Genomic DNA, 22,045 nt, shown 5'->3' with positions numbered 1-22,045 from the left:
GCAGTGATACTGAAACACAAACTGATGAGGTTTAGTTTTCTCCATATTAATGTACTGTATAAACTGCTGTGGAATTTACTGATTTATAATCAATTATTTGCATTGAGCAGTGCTGTCTTTTCACTGAATCTGACTTTCCAAATTTGTAGACCTGGGAAAAAACAAACATACGATAGTAATACCAATTTGCCACAAAAAATAGGAAATTTCCCCAGAGAACAGAGATTTTGTTGACAACATGGTGCCCACCTGCAAGAATCAGGCCACAAAACTATTCTGAAGTCAAGGTCACCTTTATTACCAAAAAGATAAAACACAAACATGAAAGATAAGGATGATAGAACATTAATACATAACAGTACATAGACAGAAATTCATATTTAAGGAGTAGAAAGGGTGATAGTTGTAGTAAAGATAAATAATAGACATGAAGAAATGAAGCTTTATGTCAACTAAACTTTGGTTGACTTCCTCTGACGGAGAGGAGACTGCACGTTCCACTGCCTCAGACCAGCCCCCCTGAAACACACATGACACACCTTACACATGGGATATTATACAGCTTTAAATGCAACATAATATTAGAAGCTTCACCATTTAAATTAAATGATATATCGAAGAATAGTAACAGCTCTCCATGAATAAACCAGACTGAAAAAAGGACATCATCATTTCTGTGCTCCACAAACTCAATTCCATTCACCTCCATTGATCTTGGAGAGGAGGCAGGAATGCATCTCTAGAGATAAGTGAGAAAACATTTCCTTTCGAGATTTGGGAGAACCAACACTTTGAAAGACACATTTTTATTGTATTTGAGCATAGTTAATGTTCAAATACTTCTTGAATTGTGTTGGAAACACAAGATCAAACGTGTGGAGGGTTGTGTATGTCTGGTTTAGATTTCTAAAAAGACAAAAAATGTACTTAAATGCCATTATTGGTACTGTACACTCCTTTAGCCCACATGAAAAGGTGCCTGCAAAAGCAGAGCTGGCACTGAAACATGGACTATGTAGAACAATGACAAAAGTGGTGCTACTTACTGCTGCTGGTCAGGTGACTGCACATGAAGAACACTGGTCTCCCTGTCAAGACCTGTGAGTAGACAGAAGACACATTCATCTAAACCTAAACTTCAAACCACCTAAAAGCTAAAGCTAACTTAAAACTTCTCTTCAACACAGAAATTAGGATTGATTTATAATGAGGTTCTTACTACCGTGGTCACTGAAGATGGCGCTGACTGCCTCATCAAAAGTTAAGTTGACGTTGCAACCTATATCAGAGTGAGAAAGAACATTTGGGAGTGAGGATGGACAATGAAGTTCTTGTCAATGAGGTAACAACACAACAAAATAACAAAGCTTTCACCATACTGCCAAGACTAAGATTCAACTGCAATGTCTGCTAAAAGTCATCTAAAATGTAATTACTGTAAGTGATTAACTATGTGAATAAAAAAAGGAAACTGCTGCAGATATTACTGGGGTTAATACATGTTCTTTATTATCTTGACATCTTGGTAGCTGTCTAAGTTGCTGACAGAGTACACCAACTATGGAAAATACTCTTTTCTTATTGGCTGGCTCTAAAGTTCTAAATCAATGCTCTGCCTGTATCACACATACAGCGACTGTACAACACAGAGAAGCAAAAACAGGCTTTACACACTGCTGTTGTTCTGTGGTGAATCAAAAAATAATTTTTACTTGTGTGTGTGTGTGTGTGTGTGTGTGTGTGTGTGTGTGTGTGTGTGTGTGTGTGGGTGTGTGATGTTTGCATGTTCTTCCTGTGCCTATGTGGGTTTCCTGAAAGTGCTCTGGTTTCCTCCAAAAACATGCAGTTTAAATTCTGACTCTAAATTGCCTGTAGATGTGAATGTGAGTGTTCATGGTTGTCTGTCACTGTGTGTCAGCCCTGTGATTGACTGGTGACCTGTCCAGGGTGCCCAATGTCAGCTGGGATAGGTCGCCCCCTGCAACCCTCTAGTGCAGTGGTTTCCAACTGGTGGGTCATGGTTCACTTTCATTGTGAGTGGGTTGTGAACACTTTGGTCAAACTTTAAAAAAAATTAAAAAAACAAATAAACAAAAACAACCTTACTTTGAAATCTAGTGAATGTCTAGAACAGTGCTTTGTATTTTAAAATACCACTTCCTGCTTCCTAGTTGCAGCTATAGTGAGAAGTAGTAACCTACTGATGTCAGCTTTGTGGATCATGTGACCCTCTCATTGCACATATGTTGACTGTTGTGTCTTTCAGAGACGAAGAAGTTTGCTCCACAACAGCCGAACAAAACTGACACTGAATATTTTCAGCTGGTTTTACTGACACGGAACATAAAACAAAAGAAAAAGGTGGATTGCTCCACTGAGTTGCTATTAACCTCATGTCTCTCTGCAGCCTCTATATTGCACCGTTATCTCTGGGGAAAGCCACCACTGTCCAAGAGGCTACACAGATGCAGGGTTTTTGAGGTGAAACAGACTGAGCACAGAGTCATTTTCTTCACCCCACTAGAGATGGTTTAAGTTGTTTAATGCTGCAGTGTGTGTTGGTCAGCTGGGCGTGTTTGTTACTGCTAGAGTTCGCTGCTCCTGGCTGATGGCGTATAAAGTTTTAATAATATACTTCATGTTCATCTCCCAAAGGTTATTATTGAATCGTTAAATCAACATAAAAAAAAGCGCTCAAACGCTTGCCTTTCTTGAAGATGAACAAGATAACTCTAGTGTGCGTGCTGGTTCTGCCTTTTTGATCCGTCAACGTAACGTTATTAATTAACATTTAGAAAATCGATTCCTGACATTTGTGAATCGAAGCACAATCGTAAGAGATAAGAATCACAATTCTTATGTGTATTGATTTTTTTCACCCACCCCTACTGGTCAGTGTTTGGACAAGGTCTAAGGGAAAATATGGATCCTGAGGCTAGACCAGTTGGAACCACTGCTATAGAAGATAAGTAGCTGTAGCTCATCCATTCATGTAGCTCATGAATGGATGAATGTTTTGTGTAAGGATTAAACAAACATCATGTTAAAGGAATAGTCAGACATTTTGGAAAATAGGCTTCTTGCTGAGAGTTAGGTGATAAGATTGCTACCAGTCTCATATCTGTGTAGTAAATATGAGGGTACCTCCGGCAGCCGCTTGACACGAACACTTAACAAGGGCAAACATCTAGCCTGCTATTCAGCTAGATAGGCTGAACAGCAGAGCCCTTCTCCATACACATGTACTGGCTTGGCTTGACTCGGTTTGACTCAGTGCGTCAGCCCAGTGTGACAGGGCTGGGCTGGGCAGGCTACCCGCTTGAAGGTGTGTCTTTAACTGATGACACGCTTGTCTTGAGTCGATGACGTTTAAAAGCAGCGCCCTCTTTAGTGCTGTTTACCCAAGCCCCCAGGAAGTGTGCCGGGCTGTGACTAGTGGTCAAAGGAGCGGCTGTGAAACGGTGGATAAAATTTTTTGAGCATCACAACCACTCTCAAATGACTCGTTTCACTATCAGAATTTGATTAATTTGTTCCACTAACATTTGGAAAGTCTAGAAGGGCCATACAATTGAATCATTTATCCTCATTCAAGTTAGCTGGGGGCTAAACCAGAAGTTAGCCGGCTCCTGAATGATGACAAAGTCCATCTGACGTCACCACTCCCTGCTTGGAGGCGGGTCAGGTGTGCTTTGATTCGACTCCCAAGATGGTTCATCAATGGAAAAAGGCCACAGGTGTTAGGAAGTGTTGTAGAGGTTTAAACAGTGCTGTGGGCTCATACCTTTAGGTGTGCTGATAGCTCTGTCATTCACAGCTCCTTTAGGCATCACTGGAAACAAAGTCACACGACATGAATACACACAACTCCAAACTAAAGCTCACTGTACTCAGTGGAAGTTCAGCTGAGTTTTCTTAAACATGTAAAGTTTAAATCTTAAGTGCGTCGTACCTGTTCTTTCCATAGCGATTGACTTTGACTTGGTGTGTTCTTCCAGCCTGGATCTGGTGTGTACATGCCTGCAACCACACACACACACACACACACACACACACACACACACACATAAAGAGTCGTGTTTCCATCATTTAGAGGACATTACATCAACCACCTGTGGAATACCTGGTACACACACACACACACACACACACACAAGTTCCTTTTTTCTGATCCATTATTGTTGATTATTTATTTTATTCACCTTTTAGCACTAGCCCAGTATTTTAGCATGCTTTTACTTCAAATCATGTGTACTGTACAAAACTGTACAGTACACTTTCCACAGCGTAATAAAGTTAATTTGCCGGCTACCCTACTGTTCACAGTGTTTTAAGCTTTTGAACAATTTATTTTCCAATCCTTCTGAACAGCATGAAAATCCTTTTGCAGGCTAAAACTTTGATTTAGGTAGTCCATCACAGTGAACATCACCTCTGCTTATCTTTTAAAGTTATTGTTATTGTTGTGTGATAATAGAGTTGTAAGTGGACATTGCTTTGAATACTACACAATAATGCACCAACAATCAAAGCAGACATAATGTTCACTGGGATAGATAACCTAACTCAAGCAAATTTCAGATCTCAAATTTAGTGACTTCCCCTGCTCAGTCCAAGCGAAACTGAAGACAAACTGCACTTGCATACAATGCTGGTGTCTGATTCTGGACTCATGTCAGTCTGTGTTCTTGGAGCATCATATAATCAGAGGTTGTTTATCAAAGAAAAACAACAGTGCGCAGTGTGAGTCACATGTGTTGGTCAGCGCCTGTGATGTAAACCTACCTGTCAGTGAGTGTCCATCTGGCAGACAGAGAACGTGGACGTGGCGGCTGTGGAGTGGCAAAGATAAATGGAGCGAGGGGCCTGGACTTGACAGGAGAAACTGGGACTGAACCCTGCGGAGACCAGAATCACCATTATACCTTCAGAGACACTGGACCGCACTTGTTAATGTAAGAACAGTACAACTTTTATTTAAAAATTGTAATCAAGTCAAACCGTGAATATCAATTAAAATTTGAATGCAGTATTTAAAAAACAAACAAATAGCATAGTATTTGCAAAAACTTGTTTTCCACGTATTCATCCACATCATCATTCTAAAATCAACTAAAATATTGTGGAACGACTGAGTGCAAATTAAGTATATGGAACTATCAAATTAAAGGACCAGTGTGTAGGATTTGGTGACATCAAGTGGTGAGGCTGCAGATTGCAACCAACTGAAAACCCTTCCTGTCCTCTTGCAAGTGTGGCCGCAAAACTTGCGAAAAAACCCTTTCTAGGGCCAGTGTTTGGTTTGTCCGTTCTATGCTACTGTAGAAACATGGCGATGCAACATGGCGGCCTCCGTGGAAGAGGACCCGCTCCCTATGTAGATATAAAGGGCTCATTTTAAGGTAATGAAAATACAACGATTCTTATTTTCAGGTGATTTTACACCAATTAAAAACACTCTTATGAATATTATATTCCAATTCTGCCAAAAGTCCATTCCACTAGATGCCACTAAATCTTACACACGGCACCTTTAAAAGGTTATTGAATATTGTTATTGAATAGTGGCAATTGCAAGATATAATCCAAAACCAAGAAAACTGCACCAGCTTATATTATTAGTAATGCAGGGATTGCAGTTTACTTTTAAATTGCACTATGATGTGTAACACTATTAGAGTTCTGTTGTGTATGTTTTGTGTTCCAACCTGTGTAGTGGGAGTTTTGGCGTCTCCTGCCAGGCTGCAGTTGTCCATCTGCTCCTCCATCTCTCTTTCCTTCTCAGCTGTCTTCAGAGCAAACTCCACCTCAGCCGCCAGCTGCTCGTCTCCGCAGAAAAACTCCTTCACCTCATTGCTGTACTCCTGCATCGTCACCTGATGGTAACAGCAGTCTTGTGTCACAGAGAGGATGGGTGTAGCCTCAAAAGAGCCTCTTAATCAATGGCCATCTACTATTGTAGATCCAAGATCCACACTTGTTGCACATCTTGAATGTTAAATATAATAGCATTCAATAAATTCTGCCTTATAATATTTGATCTTTTAATGCTTATGTTTGATCTATGTACATGGTTTTGTTTTTATGATAGTGTATGTCATCATGCTGCACACCGGTTCCCCCCACAGCAATGGAATGAATATGCAGAGAGGTGGTGTCACCTGGAGGTAGGCCATGAGGTCTCTCAGGACTGGTGAGTGTTTCTGCTCTAGCAGGCTCTTCAGGCTGATGATGAGAGGAACAGTGTTCTCTATGAAGGCCTTCTTCTGGACCTGTGAATCAAAGCAGGAAATTGATTTTATGTTATTTAATAGCTGGAACTTTCTAACAGGAAACTTCTATCACCAAATTTGTATTGTAACTGCCGTCTGATGTTGACTCCACCCTCTCACCTGTGACACCACCTTCTTCTGTGCAGCCTGCAGGACAGCTTTGGCCATGGTGGCCATGTTCTCCTCCTCTGGTTCCTCCCCTGAAGCACCTCCAGCTGGAGCAGATATGGCCTGCAGCTTCATCTCCTTCAGACTCAAGATGTTGAAGGTCTCTGACAAAATTTCAGCACCATCTGCATCCAGCGGCAGCTCCTTATCTGCAAAGCATGCTGGGATAGGAAAAGAACAGAGGTTGCAAGTAATTTTTTCAAGTTAATACCGCTCAAGACCCAAACTGGTGCTTCCTAACAGTCCAGAATTCACAGAGAATCCTTTCTAGCTGTAATATTTGTGACCGACTGCTCACCCAAGACAGTCTGGTTGATCTTGATGGTGATGTTGAAGCGCTGGGCGTCAGTGAAGTGTTCCAGGAGAAAGCGGTAAATCCGAAAACGCCTCTCGCGGTGCTGGGCTCCTTTTAGGGAAAACCGAACCTTTTCTCTACATAGATTTAAGAATAAAAAAAATCTATGAATGAACAAACAAAAACTCAAAATAAATATTACAAATAGTCCAATGTATGGTTACGGGATACAAACTGTTTCACTTATCTGCCCAGTTAAAAACAATATGAATACACAGGTGAGTTTAAAGTCTTCTAAGACAACTAAAGTCGGAGCTGAACTGGAAGACTGAAGTTGTATCTCCCGACATCCTACCTCTCACTTTGAGGGAACTTGTTGTAGGACTTGTGCTTGCTGTAGGAGTTGAAGTGGAAGATGCACTCGATGAAGTGCTGGCTGAACATTTCTGGGTTCTTCTTCAGCAGCAGGTGGAACAGGCAGTATTCACACAGACTGGGGTAGGAAACAGGATGTGCTTAGGTTTGATATTATGGTACATTTCTTAACTTAGAGATAATCTCTCCATGTATGCACTGTGTGATTTACCTGGCGATGGCAGGCACCGGGTCGACGAGTGCCACCATGAAGCGGAAGAAGAGGGAACCCTTCCATTTCACAAATTCCTCCTAGAAAAAAAAAAGAACAAAGTCAATTAAAGTAGACAATGAAAACACACCCTGCTGAGAAACCAGAGAACAGCCTAGTAGCATGAAGGGGGAAGGCAGCGTCCATCAGTTGTTACAGGAATCTGTTTTGGACTGCTGTAAACCACTTAGTTTACCTTTGTTGGCCTCAATCTTTCCTTTGTTAAAAGGACATATTCTGCACATTTAGAAGTCTATATTTATATTCTGGGGCTCTGCTGGAATATTGTTGCATGATTTACAGTTAAAAACTCCTTGTGTATTGTATACTGGCCCTATATACTTCCCCTCAGTTCAGCCTCTGTTTGAAACAGGCCATTTTATAGCTCCTGTCTCTTTAAGGCCCCCCCCCCCCCCTCTCGATGAGCTCACCCTGTTCTGAATGGCCAGCTTCAAGAAGCTTCCTCTGGCTCTGGAGGCTACGTAAACAAACTATAGTCAGGGCTTGAAATAAATGAAAAATGTAAAATTGCCCTCGGAATTGACATGACAGGGCCTTTTAAATGTCCTCGTAAAATAAACAGTCAAACAAAAACTCGATACATTTTGCAAATGTAACGGGTGTGCTGGAGCTACAGCTTCAACTGACTGACAACACCCATAAAGTTATGTTTTATCTGTGTTTGTGTTCCGCTGCACTGCTAAAGCAAGGACATGGACCACAAGCTGTCACACTGGCTGCTTCTTTATTGTGAGGCTGCAGGATGATGGCAAATATCTGTACAAACTAGCAACAAAGAGAAAATGAAACTCCTGCATGGTTCGCTGCCACACACACACATGTTGTCAGTCCCTTCTCTCAATTCAGACTGACACTTTATGCGTAAGTAAAACAACCCATGTTAACTGCTAACACTCAAAAACAATCATAATATTATCTCAAAAAAATTATTACAGGCTTCCTTAAAAAGGGGTGCATACAACTGTACGTCACCTCTACTGACAGGAGAGCCTTGCTGTTATTTGAGGCAGGATATTCACTTAGTTAGAGGCAGACATGTTCTGCCTATGACAGGAAAAGCTGTTATTTCCATTTGAAAATATCAGCCATGTTCTTTTTTTTTTTTTTTATTAAACTACAATAAACACTTTTTCACTCATTTTCAAGACCACTCTATTGCCTAGTAACGTGTAGAGCAGTTCCCACCTGGAGTAGGTTGGTCAGCATGATGAGAGTCTGCTCCCTGATGACGCCTTCGGTGTCTCGCAGACAGGCGGAGATGTTGGGGATGTAGTGATCCACTATGTTGGTGTATCGAACACACAGATCACACATGATCACCACCACGTTGTTGCGTACGGCGACCTCCGTGCCGACCTCCAGCTCCCTGGCGAACACCGGCAGGTACTTCTGGACTAGTTCCTCATGCTGCAGACACAGTTTACCTGACCCGGACAGACACGAAGGGAGAGGAAACATGAAGCTGATGATAACTAACTGCAGTGTTGAGAGAAGCCACATGCTTCCTCTGATACAGTCATGTCACACAAGCCTTTTAGTCTCACTTCTTTTGGACAACAGAAATTTGTAGAGCAATAACATTATCACAATTGAATTTCACTGAAAACCCAACAAATCCATTAGTAAGACAGAGACAGAGGAGCCAGACACAGACTGGCAGGAGGACAGTTTACCTAGAGTGATGACTCCATGTGCTCTGACTCTGGTAGGCAGAGAGTTTGCTTTGAACTGGGACAGAGGCAGCGAAGCCGGCAGCTCCTTCTGGCAGTCTGTCAGTGATCAACAGAAAAGACCAATAATCGATCAATATCAGGTTTTTCCTACTAGAACTAGGGTTGCTCAAAAAGAAAGAGATGGAGTTTAATATTTATGTGAGTATTTTTAAGCTTCATCAAATTGGATTTGACTTTCTAAGATATTTTTGTGCCCGTTTCAATTTTTCATACCAATTAGACTTAAAAAAGAAAGAAACTCTGGACCAGTTAGAATACTGTCTGTATTTAACAGCTACAGACCTTCAAAACTGAATTTAAGAAAGTAATCACTGCAAGACACTAATCACTAATGATACTTTAAAGGGAAATTCCACCAGTAAACACATCAAAGTGTGTTTACAGGTGCTGCAGAGTACTGCATATGTGAAAAGGTTGTATAAAGTCTTGTGGATCCAGAGGGAGCTGTGTGAAATCTGATAGACTTCCACAGGACTCGCAAACACCTGCCTCTATGACACATACATTATCTGCAGTGAAAGGACTCCACTAGGGCAGCAACTGACAGCTATTGTCATTATTGATTAATCTGCAGATTATTTTCTCTTTTTTTGTCTATAAAATGTCCGTTATAATTTCTTGGAGCTCATGGCAATGTCTTGTATTAACAGTCAAAGTCTAAAATTTTGAAAAGCTTCAAAATCCTCACATTTGGGAAGATGAAACCAGCATTTTTGTTGCATTTTTGCTTTAAAAAAATGACTAAAACAAATATTTAGTCATCAAAATGAATTGCCTATTAATTTTCGACTACACAATTAATGGACTAATCGGTCTTTACCCTCTCAGGGAGGAATGTAGCATGTTCAATCAAACAAGCACAGTGGAAAGTTATATCAGATCCTGTAGATTTGAATGCAGTGTCTCTGTTTTTAGATGTCCATCCTCTCCCTCTACTACCTGTGAGTTTGTCAGAATGTGTGGTGAGGACAGATTCCACCAGCAGGACCGTCCTCTTGCCCACCCTGGCAGGACAGTGGAGTGAAGCCACACCCAGAGTGTGGAGGTGTTTTACCTGGAAGACAGAACATTTTCAGTTCCTCTGCAGGTACTGACCTGGGATAGTGCAGCACCTGGGGGCTGTGATTTTGACAAATAGAGTAGTGTGACTGCTGGCACATACTGAGCACTAAGCAGTTGCTTAACTAGCTCACTACTAGTTCACACTGCTTAATGACACACAGGCAGCAATCTGGTTGGTTATTTGAACATCAGTCAAAAAATCCATTATAAGACATCAGCCAACGATGTGACCCAGACTGTATTCTGAAAGCCTGGCTTTAAGAGTTGCTTGCCCCAAACACAGAGAGGTCAGGGGTCAGAGAAACACATGGTTATGGGAAATTTGTCTGTCAAAACCACAACAGTAGTTGTCAGTGACAAATAAAAATACAAAGAAAAACTCTTTTAGACCGGTGTTTATTGAAGAACAACGACAGGTTGGAATTGGAAAGCTGATTTGACCTGCATAGTAAAGATAATAGAGTAGTTCTCACCATCAGCTCCTCATTGAGGTTTTGGGTTCCGTTTTCACTCAGCAGGATGCTGGCTAAATGTGCCTCACACACCGACACCAGCTCACCACAGTGCTGGTTCAGAAAAGCCTGAGGAAGACAAAACACATTCTACTGTAACACAACAGAAAGTGTTGAGGATTAGGGCTCAGTTATGTGATTTGAAGATGTTAACATTGCTCAGTCCTACTGTTAATTCTTGGATGGTGGAGTCTCTTGAGTATGTGTGAGTTTTTGTTTTGTCATTCATGATGCAGTGTGGAGGTTTTTTGGTCTCCTTCCTCATTTGTAGCCTATTGAAACTCCAAACTTACTATCTGGCATTTGGTTTCTTGTTGGGTTGAACTGAAGCTGATCCGTAGTGTTTTCAGTTCAAAAGCTCATCTGTCTCAAACATACAGGTTATGACCTGTATGGTGAGATTTCTCTGTGTGCCATGTCTGTGCGTCACCATAGAAACCAAAGCCATGTGGCTTTCAATTTTATTTAAATCTTATCTTTTAGTTGTTATTCAATGTCCTTACTAACTCAAATGCTTTGGACAGTACACAATAGTATCATATGTACACTATGGAAGAATTGCATTTCTAAAACAAAGTTTCTGCACCTTTAAACCTGCATTAACTGATTTTTTGGCCACTTGGGGGCAGTGGAACAACACTGACATACAGTTTAATCAACCTTTAAGTTGATATATTGAACAGTAATAATAAGTATTCATGAGAATGAAAAATATGTATAAATAAGAACAAGCATGATAAATTCAAGTACCGAAGTCGGCGGCAACTATTAATATCTTGAGTCTGCGTTTTTAACTATAAAACTATACACGAAAGAAGACTTTATTATTACATCAGCAGTTGTAAAGTGAGAAGGCAAAATCTCTGACCTGAGTCTGTTTGATGTCTTCGCTGCTGCCGAGTTGATAAAGAGTCTCTACTGCAGCACTGATCATCTCCAGAGACAAAGTAAAAGTCTTCAACCAAGACATCAGATCATCTGGGGACAGAGAGAGGAAGATTAAAGCAGGCGGTTCCAGAGTGAACCTGTGAATTTTCTCATCCAATCCTGTCATTACTCACTAACTATCCTGTTCTTGGTATCGTCGTTCAGATGAGCAGCAATGTCTCCCATCACACACAGGATATGACAGCAGGTTGTCACGTTTACATCCTTTGAACTGAGAGAGTAAAAAAAAAAAACTTGGTTTCTCTGGATTTTTAGCTGAACATTGAACAAGGGCTGAATGTAAGTGCTGTAAATAAATATTGCCAGTCTCACCTGACTATGCTATCCCAGGCGTCCAGGATCTTGCCGTAAGGCATTCTGGGGGATGAAGCGACAACCTTGGAGAGCAGCAGCCAGGCCCCCGCAGCATGATCAGCCTCCGTGTGTGAGATCAGGTTGGTGATGAACGTTTGTGTGAACTTGTTTTTTTTGGACCAGATGGTGAAGGCCCGGCTGAAATATCGGCTGGAGAACCGGGAAAACAATATCAGCAACAGCAGAGGTGTGGTGTAAAGATAGTTAAGAAATGACTGCTGATACCTGATATTTATTGCTAACATTCAGGATTATGTTTCATATTTCAAGCTAAATACAATAATGAAAGTTAGTTTTGGGATAATTAATCGATTATTGATTAATTGCAGTTAATTATTTAACCTATTGAAAAATAAGTCAATGCAGAAGACGAGGGATGTGTGGTGCAGCTGTCAAAAAAAAAATGTAGATCTCTTGTAGTACCTGGTTGCACCACAAGGGGGAGCCTCTTCCTGTTGAATGAGATGAGTTACAAGTGTGTTTGCTGACCAACAGTAAGGGCTGAACAAATTGTAAAGCCAGCAAGGAGATAAGTCATCCGCTCCGTTCACTGAGTCGCAGAGTCGTGTTCATGAACTCTGCAGCATAGAGTTGTTGTGTGGTGGCCGTCTAGTTTATCTAGACATCTGAGGCTCATGCTAATGCTAAACTAGCATCTTCAACAGAAGTAGCAAGCAGCTGTGAATGCAGGCTGAGCATCAGACAGCAGGGAGCACCTGCTGTAGCTGCGGTGCTAACAGCTTATCTAATATTGAAGGCTGCAACGTTTGTTTTAATTATTAGATGTCTACACATTTAGTTTGATCTCATTTATGTTTTCTAATAAAGCTGGAAGAATTGATTATTGGTTAATGTTTTCTTATTTTATTGATTAGTTGAGTCATTTCGTGTTATTTAATTTATAATTCAGGTAACTTGATGTTTAAATTATGTACTTTGATTTTGTGTCGAACATCGGTCACATCAGTACTTAAAAACAGTTTTATTATGTAAAAACATCCACTTCATAAATTCATTAATTGCCTATTGCTTATTAACATGGCTGACTATCAATTAAGGAAATTGCTTTAAATTTTCATTTTTGAAGTTTGAAACACAAACTGGACTAAATGTAGTTGGTCCAACCTGAGGCTCTGGCACTCGTTGCAGAGCAGGCCCAGCAGGTCCCAGGTCAGCCTCTGACCGGCATCCAGGTGGCGGCCGGCGGAGTACAGTTTGACTTGGCTGAGCAAAACCTCGTCGAGAGCCTCCAGGGCCTTCTCCTGAACCGAGTTCTCAGTGTCCACCACAGCCGGCACCACACCCTGCAGCCACGCCTTCTGCACCACACTGCACTCTGGTTTAGCCTGGTGGTGGAAGTGAAACATATACAATTTGACTTTGAAACTTTTACTGATGTTTATTGTCAGTGTTTCTGAGTTTTCTGTGTTCTGCTGGTTGAGACTCACAGTAAGCAGCTCTCCCACACACTGCAGCGCTTTCTTCTTCACAGACACAGCCGGGTCTCTGCAGCGCTCAGACAGCACAGCCAGGTTCTCCCAGCTCATGGGGATCACATCATGCTTCAGGAGACCGTTCAAGGCCTGAGGAGAGACAGCAGAGCGCAGAGGTTAAAAGGTCATCTGTGCATCTCTTTGTTCAACCACATGCACACTGCACAACATACATAATGTACAGTGAATGATCTTTCATTCCACGTATCACCCTTTTGATTTGAAACATGAAGCCGTCTGATAAAGTACCTGCAGTGAGGATTTCCTCACGTTAGTCTTTGGGTCTTGTACGCGCCGCAGGAGAAGAGCCAGGTTCTCTTTTGCTGCATTGAAGATATAAGATAATGACTTAAATCTCCTTAAGTTCATCTAAAATATTGAGTGTATAAATCTACATAAAAAGTACAATGTGTAAACAGTACTTTCACATCTCTTCAATTTACAAAATGCTGCCAAATACCTGTTGCATGTGAATGACTCACCATCACAGCTTGAGCTGTCAGTGCTGCTGATCTCCACAGTCCTGAACGGTAGGGTGCGGTAGGTTTTCTGAGTCTGCTGCGAGCTGAGACTTCCTGAAGCACACAGTCACATCTATCAAACACCACAACTTCAAACAACATGGACTATAATGAAGCAAACGTGGGTATCAAACTTCAAAGAGGTAGCACTGAATGCTTGGTTTTAGGCCTTGTTTACTTACCTTAAGCAATGTCATATCTCAAATTTAACCACTAGTGGTATCTGTCCACACAGTTAGTTTTGGTTTTATTTAGTGAGGTTTTGCTGCTCACTAAATAGGTTTTACTACTGTTGCAACAACCATCTCTTCTTAATGACAGTTGTTAAGAATAATACTGGTTTATTACAACTTGGGTATAATTTTCAGAGTTTTGGCCATCATTTCTATTGGCTAGAACATGATACTCCCCAGATTTATTACCTGGAATCTAGGTAAAAAAAACTAGAGCAATCAGACAGGTCGTAAACAAACTTATGTACTTTCTAGAAGTACATGAACTTTGGGTGCAGGGTTTGCAGGCATGACTGTCACTGATTGGACACACTGGACAGTGCAGCTGCTTCAACTTGTGTACCACTTCATTCACAAAACAAGGAAGTACTGTAGTATCAATTTAAGACAAGGGGAGGACATCTCTCTCTTTGTTAACATTAAAAGTAAAGTAAGGAATTGTTGTCGGCTTCCTGATTCATTTTAAAAAAGGGCGAGAGATAGTGCCAAGGAGCTGAGAGCATGAGTGAGAGAGAATGTGGCTGTGTTTGGAATCACATACTAACGTAGTATTCATACTAAGTATGACATGGATTTTATGTACCCAAGAAATGCCCGCATGTATACTAGATTAGCAAGAATTTCTGAGTATGCAGTGTGAGTATTGCATCTCTTTAGACTGCGCAATCACTGAGATTATGATCCAGGCTAAAAGCTGTTAAAATGTCACTTTATTAAGTTTTAATATTTTTCAAGCGAGAAAGTAACCAATTCCCAATACGTAATCAGTTTATCCAAATAACACCTGTTTGGAAATTTGCTGCAACATTTTCGAAGATGTGAGGAACTGCTGGCCATCAGTCACATGACACGCAGTCACATGACTGTCTTGTTTGAGTATACTTCAGTGTTTATGGCATACTTATTTGTTTATTTAGTAGGCAGTATGCAGTACATACTGATAGAGTACGTAGGCAGTACGTTGTGTGTGATTTCAAACAGAGAGAGAGAGTGATGATGGTCAAGCAAGCTAGAGGATAAAAGAGAGGGAGCAGCAGTAGCGTGAACAAAGCCAGTGAGACAAAGGACTGTACCTTCTGTGGTTTCACCCTCCAACATGGTCTGGGTTCCAGCTAAACACAGAGTAGAGAGGTTACTTTAGCTGTGATGTATTCAAGGAGTTTTTATGTGATTCTTTAATAAACCCATTTCTCCTCAATCTGACTTTTATTTCAGTTAATGATTTCCTACAGTTCCCAGAGAGCCTTTAATGAGCCCTGGAAAATAAAATGTTGTGAACATGTGATGGAGAGAGAGAGAATTAACACTACATGGAAAACTGCTCTGGATTCTCAAACTCAGGTCTAGTGTGTGTGTGTGTGTGTGTTTGTGTGTGTGTTTTCTCACTGGCGGAGAAGAGGTTGTGGACGGCTCGGGTGGCGTTGAATGAAGGCAGCTCCAGACACTGGGCCAGACAGGCGAGCGCATGGCCTTGGACGGTGGGTGAATGGTCCATCCGCCGAGCAAACAGCAGACTCTGGATCAGGAACTTGTGTGGCAGGAAGCGGGCGAGCTCTGGGTCCTCACATTCCTCCGTCCTCCTCTCTGGCTGCTCCAGTAAAACCATCACCACATCCACAGAGAATAGCCGGCACACCATCTACAGAACCGGTCCACCATATTATTGGCTGAATTTTAACATTTGCCTATTAGATGAAAGAAGGACTGTTGCTAATCAAGCTTAGCTTGTATCATATGTTTGGGCATATATACAAAATAAACCAACATACAGTGTTTGAAATACATCTTTTAAATAATTAAAGAAATGATATGGATTTTGCCTTCAGAATAAAAGTAATTAACACATTTCTTTTTGAATGCACAATATGTCATTTCTACCACGAGGGGTCTCTCAATCAAAACAATAACAAAAGACGGAGTTTGATGATATTGTGAAGTAGTGTGAGATCATGGATTGTTAAACAACCAGCTTCTCCTAAACAGAACAAACAGACCCGGTGATTAAAACCAGTAAAAACAGTGAATAAAGTGGGTTCACGTTAAAAATGAGTGTTTCTCTGACAGTGTTCGGTGGACACAGGGCTTAAGGAGGGTCAACTTGTTTCTCTGACAACTTAAGATCCAGACATCCAATGACTAAAATCCTTCATCCGGTTAAAAGATATGCTTAAAAATGACCAAGATCTACAAAGTTTATCGTAAAAATGTGGCTTAAAACTGAATAGAAGTCAATTTATTGCCAGTTTCTGGTGGACAACGCACAAGATGATTATGGCATATACTCTTTGGTGTAGGGATATGAAGCCGTTGACAGGCAACCAAATGAAACAGACCGTTGGATTTTCTCTTGGTTTGAAAATTGATGGAAACATTTGGGGTAATGTAAGAACACAACTCAACAAAATACATAACATAGGTCTAGTCATTTTTAGACATTTTAATGCGAAATTGTTATATATAATAGTTTTGAACAAGAGTGTGTGTGTGAGTGTTGCTGTAATTTCTGGAAGGTGTTACCTTTGAGTGTCTGGAGAAGTTAAACAGCCACTTGACAAAGCAGGCATAGTCTGTACTTGCCATCTGAGACGTCAGCATGCCCACAGCCTGGGCTCCATGAGTTCGAAACTCATTTTTCTCCACCATCTAAAAACATCCACAGCAGACACATTACATCACAGCAATACATCAGCTAAAAAAAAACACTGGAACAACAAACGATTCTACCAATACGCTCATCTGACCAACAGTAAGGGCTGAACCAACATGTTGGGATGTGCCTTCATAACTACAACACAAACAGTTGAAATGGGCGCTCTGCACTATTTTTATCTTGACAGGGCGACTGCAGAGCAGAGGTGGGTCAGCATGTGCTGGAGGATTCACCTGGAAGCAGATATGCTGCAGGAGGATTTGTAGGAAAGGCAGCGCCAGCTCCTTCAGCTCATCCACAATGTGACTGTAATCACAAACACACATCATGATAGAGGTGAATGATCGGTTGATTGAAAGAAAAGTACATGGCTTTGATAAATTTGATAAAATTGACAACTGAGTAAAAAATGCCAAACATTCTGTTGCTGTTGCATGAAACAAGCAACCTGAACACATCACCTTGTGCTCTGGGAAAACGCGACAGCCATTTTTCACTATTTTCTTTTTTTAAGACTAAATGTCAAATCAAAACAATTATCAATAGATTGTTCAATAATAAATATAATTATATAATTGTTAGTTGCAGTCCTAGATCATTTGCAAAGTGATGTATTGTTCATGTGTGCAGTTAAATTTTAAATAATATCACAATTCTGAACTAGCAGGAGAAATCCTAATGTGAAATGTTTCCTCCAACCTTTAGACTCCACCAACAGAGAAGAAGAAAAGAAGGAATGGTTGATAACCTGGAATACTTCATGTCATCATTTTATTCTTATGACTTGACAGCTGGATTGTAAGATGTGATTGTCCCAATTGGTTATAAGAAGTTAATTCTTCGTATTAACTCAAGACATTTGTGGCTATTTTGTAACTTTAAAGGATAATGATGACACCTGATTCAATTCCATTCACAGATGAAGACCATGAGATGCAGTCCAAAGCTCTGTAAGAAGCTAGTAAGTGAACCTTAGGTTGAGATTATATTGATGAACTACAACTCCCAAAGTGGAGAATGAGCACTCAAATCTCTATACACCATCTTAAGATTTAGAAAAATAATTCTACTAGTTGGTTTGACATTTGATCGAAGCACTGTTTACCAAACGAAATGGATGGCCTGGTCACGGGTAGCGAGGATGGCTTGGCTGGGTACGAGGAGGGTGGGTTTCCCTCTGTTGCCTTTATTCATCATCAGGATCACGTAGAGAAGCCGGTGGAAAACCCTCCGCAGGGACTAGACAACAGATACATCGGTTTAAATTCAGACATTTCTACTAGCCTGCTGTGGAGCAGGATTGTTCATTGCTGCGCTGAGTGAGAGGTTTGGAAAGTACTTCTTTCTGGTCTCCGTGTTTCGGTGAGTAGAGTAGCTGCAGACCGTAGAAAGCCATCTCAGGAATGCTCTTCAGCTTAGTGATTTCCCTGTGCAGAAACAAAGACAACCTTCAGCTCTCCTGCCTCCTGGAGACATTTTCAAAAACACAGAGAAAAAAAACAAAAACAACTTCAACTCACTGTCCAGCAGCAAAGGTCAGCTCTCCGATGGCCGGCTCAAAGTAAAGCAGCTTACTGAAGATCTGCAGAGAAAAACAAACAGGTCAGATATGAAGACAGAGTCCTGCAGTGAGGTATAAAGTGGCTGTGATGATGGTAGTCAGTAAGTACTTGGGTGCAGTTGCTGGCACTCTGTGGTGTTTTTTTAAGGGGAAATGTCTGCAGGAGTCTGAGGATGCTTTGAACCAGGAGAACCACAGCATCTCTGATCTTCATCAGGTCCTGACCAGAGAAATGAAGTTCCTCTTCCTCATCCTCCTCCTCTTCCTCATCTACTTCCATCTGAGGGTAACAGACACAGGTACCATCATTACTAGCCATCCTGACTAATGCTGCCACACGGCTGACCTTTATCAAGAAAGCTTTCAAGCCAAGCAAGTGAAGTTACATTTCCTGAGTTAAAGAAGTAAATGGATCATATCCTATGATATTCTTGTGAGTCGAGGTGATTTCTGATACCTCTGGGGTGTCTTTTCGGTGTGGTTTGGAGCGTTTGCCCTCTGCCTGAGAACTCTTCACGTTGTCCTTCTTGCGTTTCTTTCCAGAGTCCTGAGGCCAGCAGTGAGAGGTCATGTCCAAACACGTGTCCAACAAAACCTCATGGAGGACCTTGTTAGCAATGCTTCCTGGAGGCGACATACACATATACAGTATTACTGCATTATTTTCACACACTGACACGCACGCACACACACACACACAGAGTACTGTAGCTTTTGAAAGTCATTTACTTCATTTATTTATTTTGCTGTATGTATTATTTGAGCTCTTGATCTGTTTCCTACTTCATTAGACTGTTTCTTTTCCTGCTGTAACATGTGACTTTACCCTCTAGGGATCAATAAAGTCTTACCTCAGCAATATTTAAACATTTGAGACATTTGACTGAAACAGTGAGCAGACTTCCCTCTGTGTATGTTCCCCAGATTTCCCAGCACATTCTTACCGGGGATTCCCAGCAGCAGCAGGTAGAGCGAGGCTGCGTGCAGGCTGCTCACCCTCTGCCGGACATTGGCCGCTTTGGCTTTCCCTGCCAGGACAAAGAAAGACAGCGCGGCTACCAGAGACTTGACCGACATCCCGTTCTCCACCAGCAGTGCCCAGATACTCTGCAGTGCAACATGGGAAACAGTCATGGATTACTGCTGCTACCAAAAATGATGAATATGCAAATATTTTTCACTTCTGAAGTTGGACAGCTGGACACCAGATGTCTCTTACTTCACTCTAAGTTGTACACTGGACCACGAATGGCCATGCTAAACTGTTCATATAGCCATTGAAATAAATCAGTCCTCTCTGCAATTTCATTTTTTCCCTGCAGCAGGAGAGCAGAGTGTGGATCAGTTTTACCTGTGAAGCTTCATCACTGCCTGCAGATTGTTGTTGTTCTTCAGCATGAGCCAGTAAACATTGATACAGGTTTCTGAAGGCCTTGTCTCCAGCAGCAGTGAGTTCTTCCTTTATGGGGTCATCCAGTGGCTTGCTCTCTGTGAATTCCACATCCCACACTGCATCCACCCAGGCTGGAAATCACAACACAGTTGTTAGATCATTTTAAGTGATCTGAAGTCACGCTGACAGGCTGTTTTCAGTTTTCTTCATAAGAGCAATACTGATTGTGCCTTTTAAATAACCCTGTTGTGTGGAGCTGTAGGGAGAGCTGCATACGCTTAAGAATCAGCAGTTTGGTGATGGCCGTTTCAGAGGTTGAACAGGGATTAGAGCAAGAAAATATTTGTGCACCTGAAAAGTTGTCCAGGAGGAAATGTGTACAATGAATTGAATTACGTATTATATGAATTTAAAACTGCTCTTTGCCTGAAATCTGTCATGGTGCCTGAGAACTTTAAGTCCTGCTTCTAAATAGGGCTGCAACTAACAATTATACCTTTTAAACAGTCATTCACAACTTCAGTCTAAACCCATCAGATTTGGTATCAGACGTTTAAGAGGCTACTAAAATAGAAAAAGTGGCTGATGAAAATACAATGCCCTGTCAACTCTGTATCAACTGCCACACTTACATCACAGTAGATTAATCCGTTTTTATAGGATGTAATAATATTAAATGAACAGCCCTTGATGACAACAAATTACACTCTCTTCCCCTTTCATTGATAATAAAAGAGTGAGTTGTATGCATTGTGCTAAACACATTTTGATAGTATTCAAAGGGCAGAAGATCCTGGTTGTCCCAGAGGGAGTGGGATTTGACAACAATGTTTTGAAGCGACCCACTGGACTAATGTCGAGCAGCTGATCACCCAGACGTGACATCATCAATTACGTAGACTGTATTTGTATTGCTTATAATTCATATTCAGTGTACACATGTGTATGTGTGCGTACAGCTATTCCTAATACTTGACTTAGTGTAAGATTGATAAGTAACGTTATGTGGAGATCCTGGCGCCAAACTCCCTTTATGAACCTGTCAATTTAACGTTGCCTCGGTTAAGCTTCGTGACTTTTTGGTACAGGTAGGCTATTACACATTTGAGCGTATTTTACCGACGTCCACTCTTCAGTTGTACGAAGAGCTACCTGATTAAAATAAACTCTAATAAAATAAAATACATTTCATCGATCGGTTGGCGTTTCTTCTCAGACTGAGAGGTCAGCCCTCTGAGGAGACAGTTCAGTTGTTTGCCGAATTTTCCACCGGCTCCCAACGGTTTAGGTATGAGGTCTGATGTTTCGTTATACGAGTGTCTTTGCTTCCAAATCCGGTGGCATTAGCTAATTTACGACATATGTGAATGGGATTGAGAATGTTGTTCTTCCTGTACACATGAATACGGCATATTACCCGATAAATACGTTAGGGTATCTTCTCTATCTTCCCTATCTTCTCTTCTTATCCGAGCCAGGCGGCCTCAAATTTAACTCTACAATTCAATATAACGGAATACGCACAAAATACACAATTTTACCTTCAGGAATTTCATGTAACTTCAAAAACTGCAGCGCAGGAATCAACTCCATCTTGTTCATGTTTTGAAACAGCGCGCCGAAACTACAGACGTTTACACATGCGCAGTAAAGCGTTCTACTTCTTCCTTTTTTCAAATTTCATCACCGCCCCCTCTGGTCTAGAGACGGAACTAAGCATGGATGTTTTATAATCTACTGCATACCATATATACTGTATCTTATAATACATCCATGGACCTAACCCGCAGTCGGACCTAACCACATTAGCTAACACTAATGAAGTGATACTGCGAATACAGCAGATGCCTCTTCACTGAGGGGACTTTTAATAAATTGTTCTTCAGAAGCCTTCAAGAACATTTACACTTATGAAATCGCCCTTACTAAACAACTGCAGAGCAGAGCAGAACACCTAAAATTTATTAAAATACAAAACAACTGGTAAATAATTGAGTTTGATACTTCCCTGAAGAAGGAACTTCAGGAGACCACTACATTCATATTCCCAACCTCTATACAGTCAATAACATTTTTAAAGGTGCTATCAAATTAATTTTCACATTAATTGTTGGCACACATTTTTCTTGTAGAACAAATTTGCTGCAAAAAGTTTATCGAGAAGTAAACTGGCATATAAATTAACCTTGTGTCTCCCTGAGCTA

The 22,045-nt window shown here is 41.1% G+C and overlaps 1 protein-coding gene across 1 annotated transcript; it reads right to left on the bottom strand.

The window, feature by feature from the left end:
* Positions 1-277: 277 nt before the first annotated feature.
* ncapd3 (non-SMC condensin II complex, subunit D3) lies at positions 278-21,490 on the bottom strand. Its single transcript, XM_044372737.1, has 35 exons — positions 21,383-21,490; positions 19,800-19,972; positions 19,393-19,555; positions 18,906-19,072; positions 18,558-18,728; positions 18,408-18,469; positions 18,227-18,314; positions 17,993-18,126; positions 17,121-17,193; positions 16,755-16,880; positions 15,624-15,876; positions 15,311-15,349; positions 13,966-14,058; positions 13,733-13,806; positions 13,439-13,573; positions 13,116-13,336; positions 11,949-12,140; positions 11,750-11,847; positions 11,557-11,666; positions 10,650-10,757; positions 10,054-10,168; positions 9,055-9,150; positions 8,567-8,805; positions 7,322-7,401; positions 7,091-7,228; positions 6,739-6,872; positions 6,393-6,601; positions 6,162-6,272; positions 5,709-5,876; positions 4,786-4,898; positions 3,953-4,020; positions 3,785-3,832; positions 1,223-1,279; positions 1,047-1,098; positions 278-519 (listed from the first exon to the last, which is right to left on the bottom strand). The coding sequence occupies exons 1-35, from the start codon at positions 21,441-21,443 to the stop codon at positions 453-455; spliced, it is 4,236 nt and encodes a 1,411-aa protein (XP_044228672.1). The 5' UTR covers positions 21,444-21,490; the 3' UTR covers positions 278-452.
* Between the last annotated feature and the right edge of the window lie 555 nt (positions 21,491-22,045).

The sequence above is a fragment of the Thunnus albacares genome, chromosome 14, assembly GCF_914725855.1.
Source record: "Thunnus albacares chromosome 14, fThuAlb1.1, whole genome shotgun sequence".
NCBI classification, from domain to species: Eukaryota; Metazoa; Chordata; class Actinopteri; order Scombriformes; family Scombridae; genus Thunnus; species Thunnus albacares.
The sequence above is the reverse complement of the archived record's forward strand: the minus strand, read 5'-3'. Positions and strand labels throughout refer to the sequence as shown.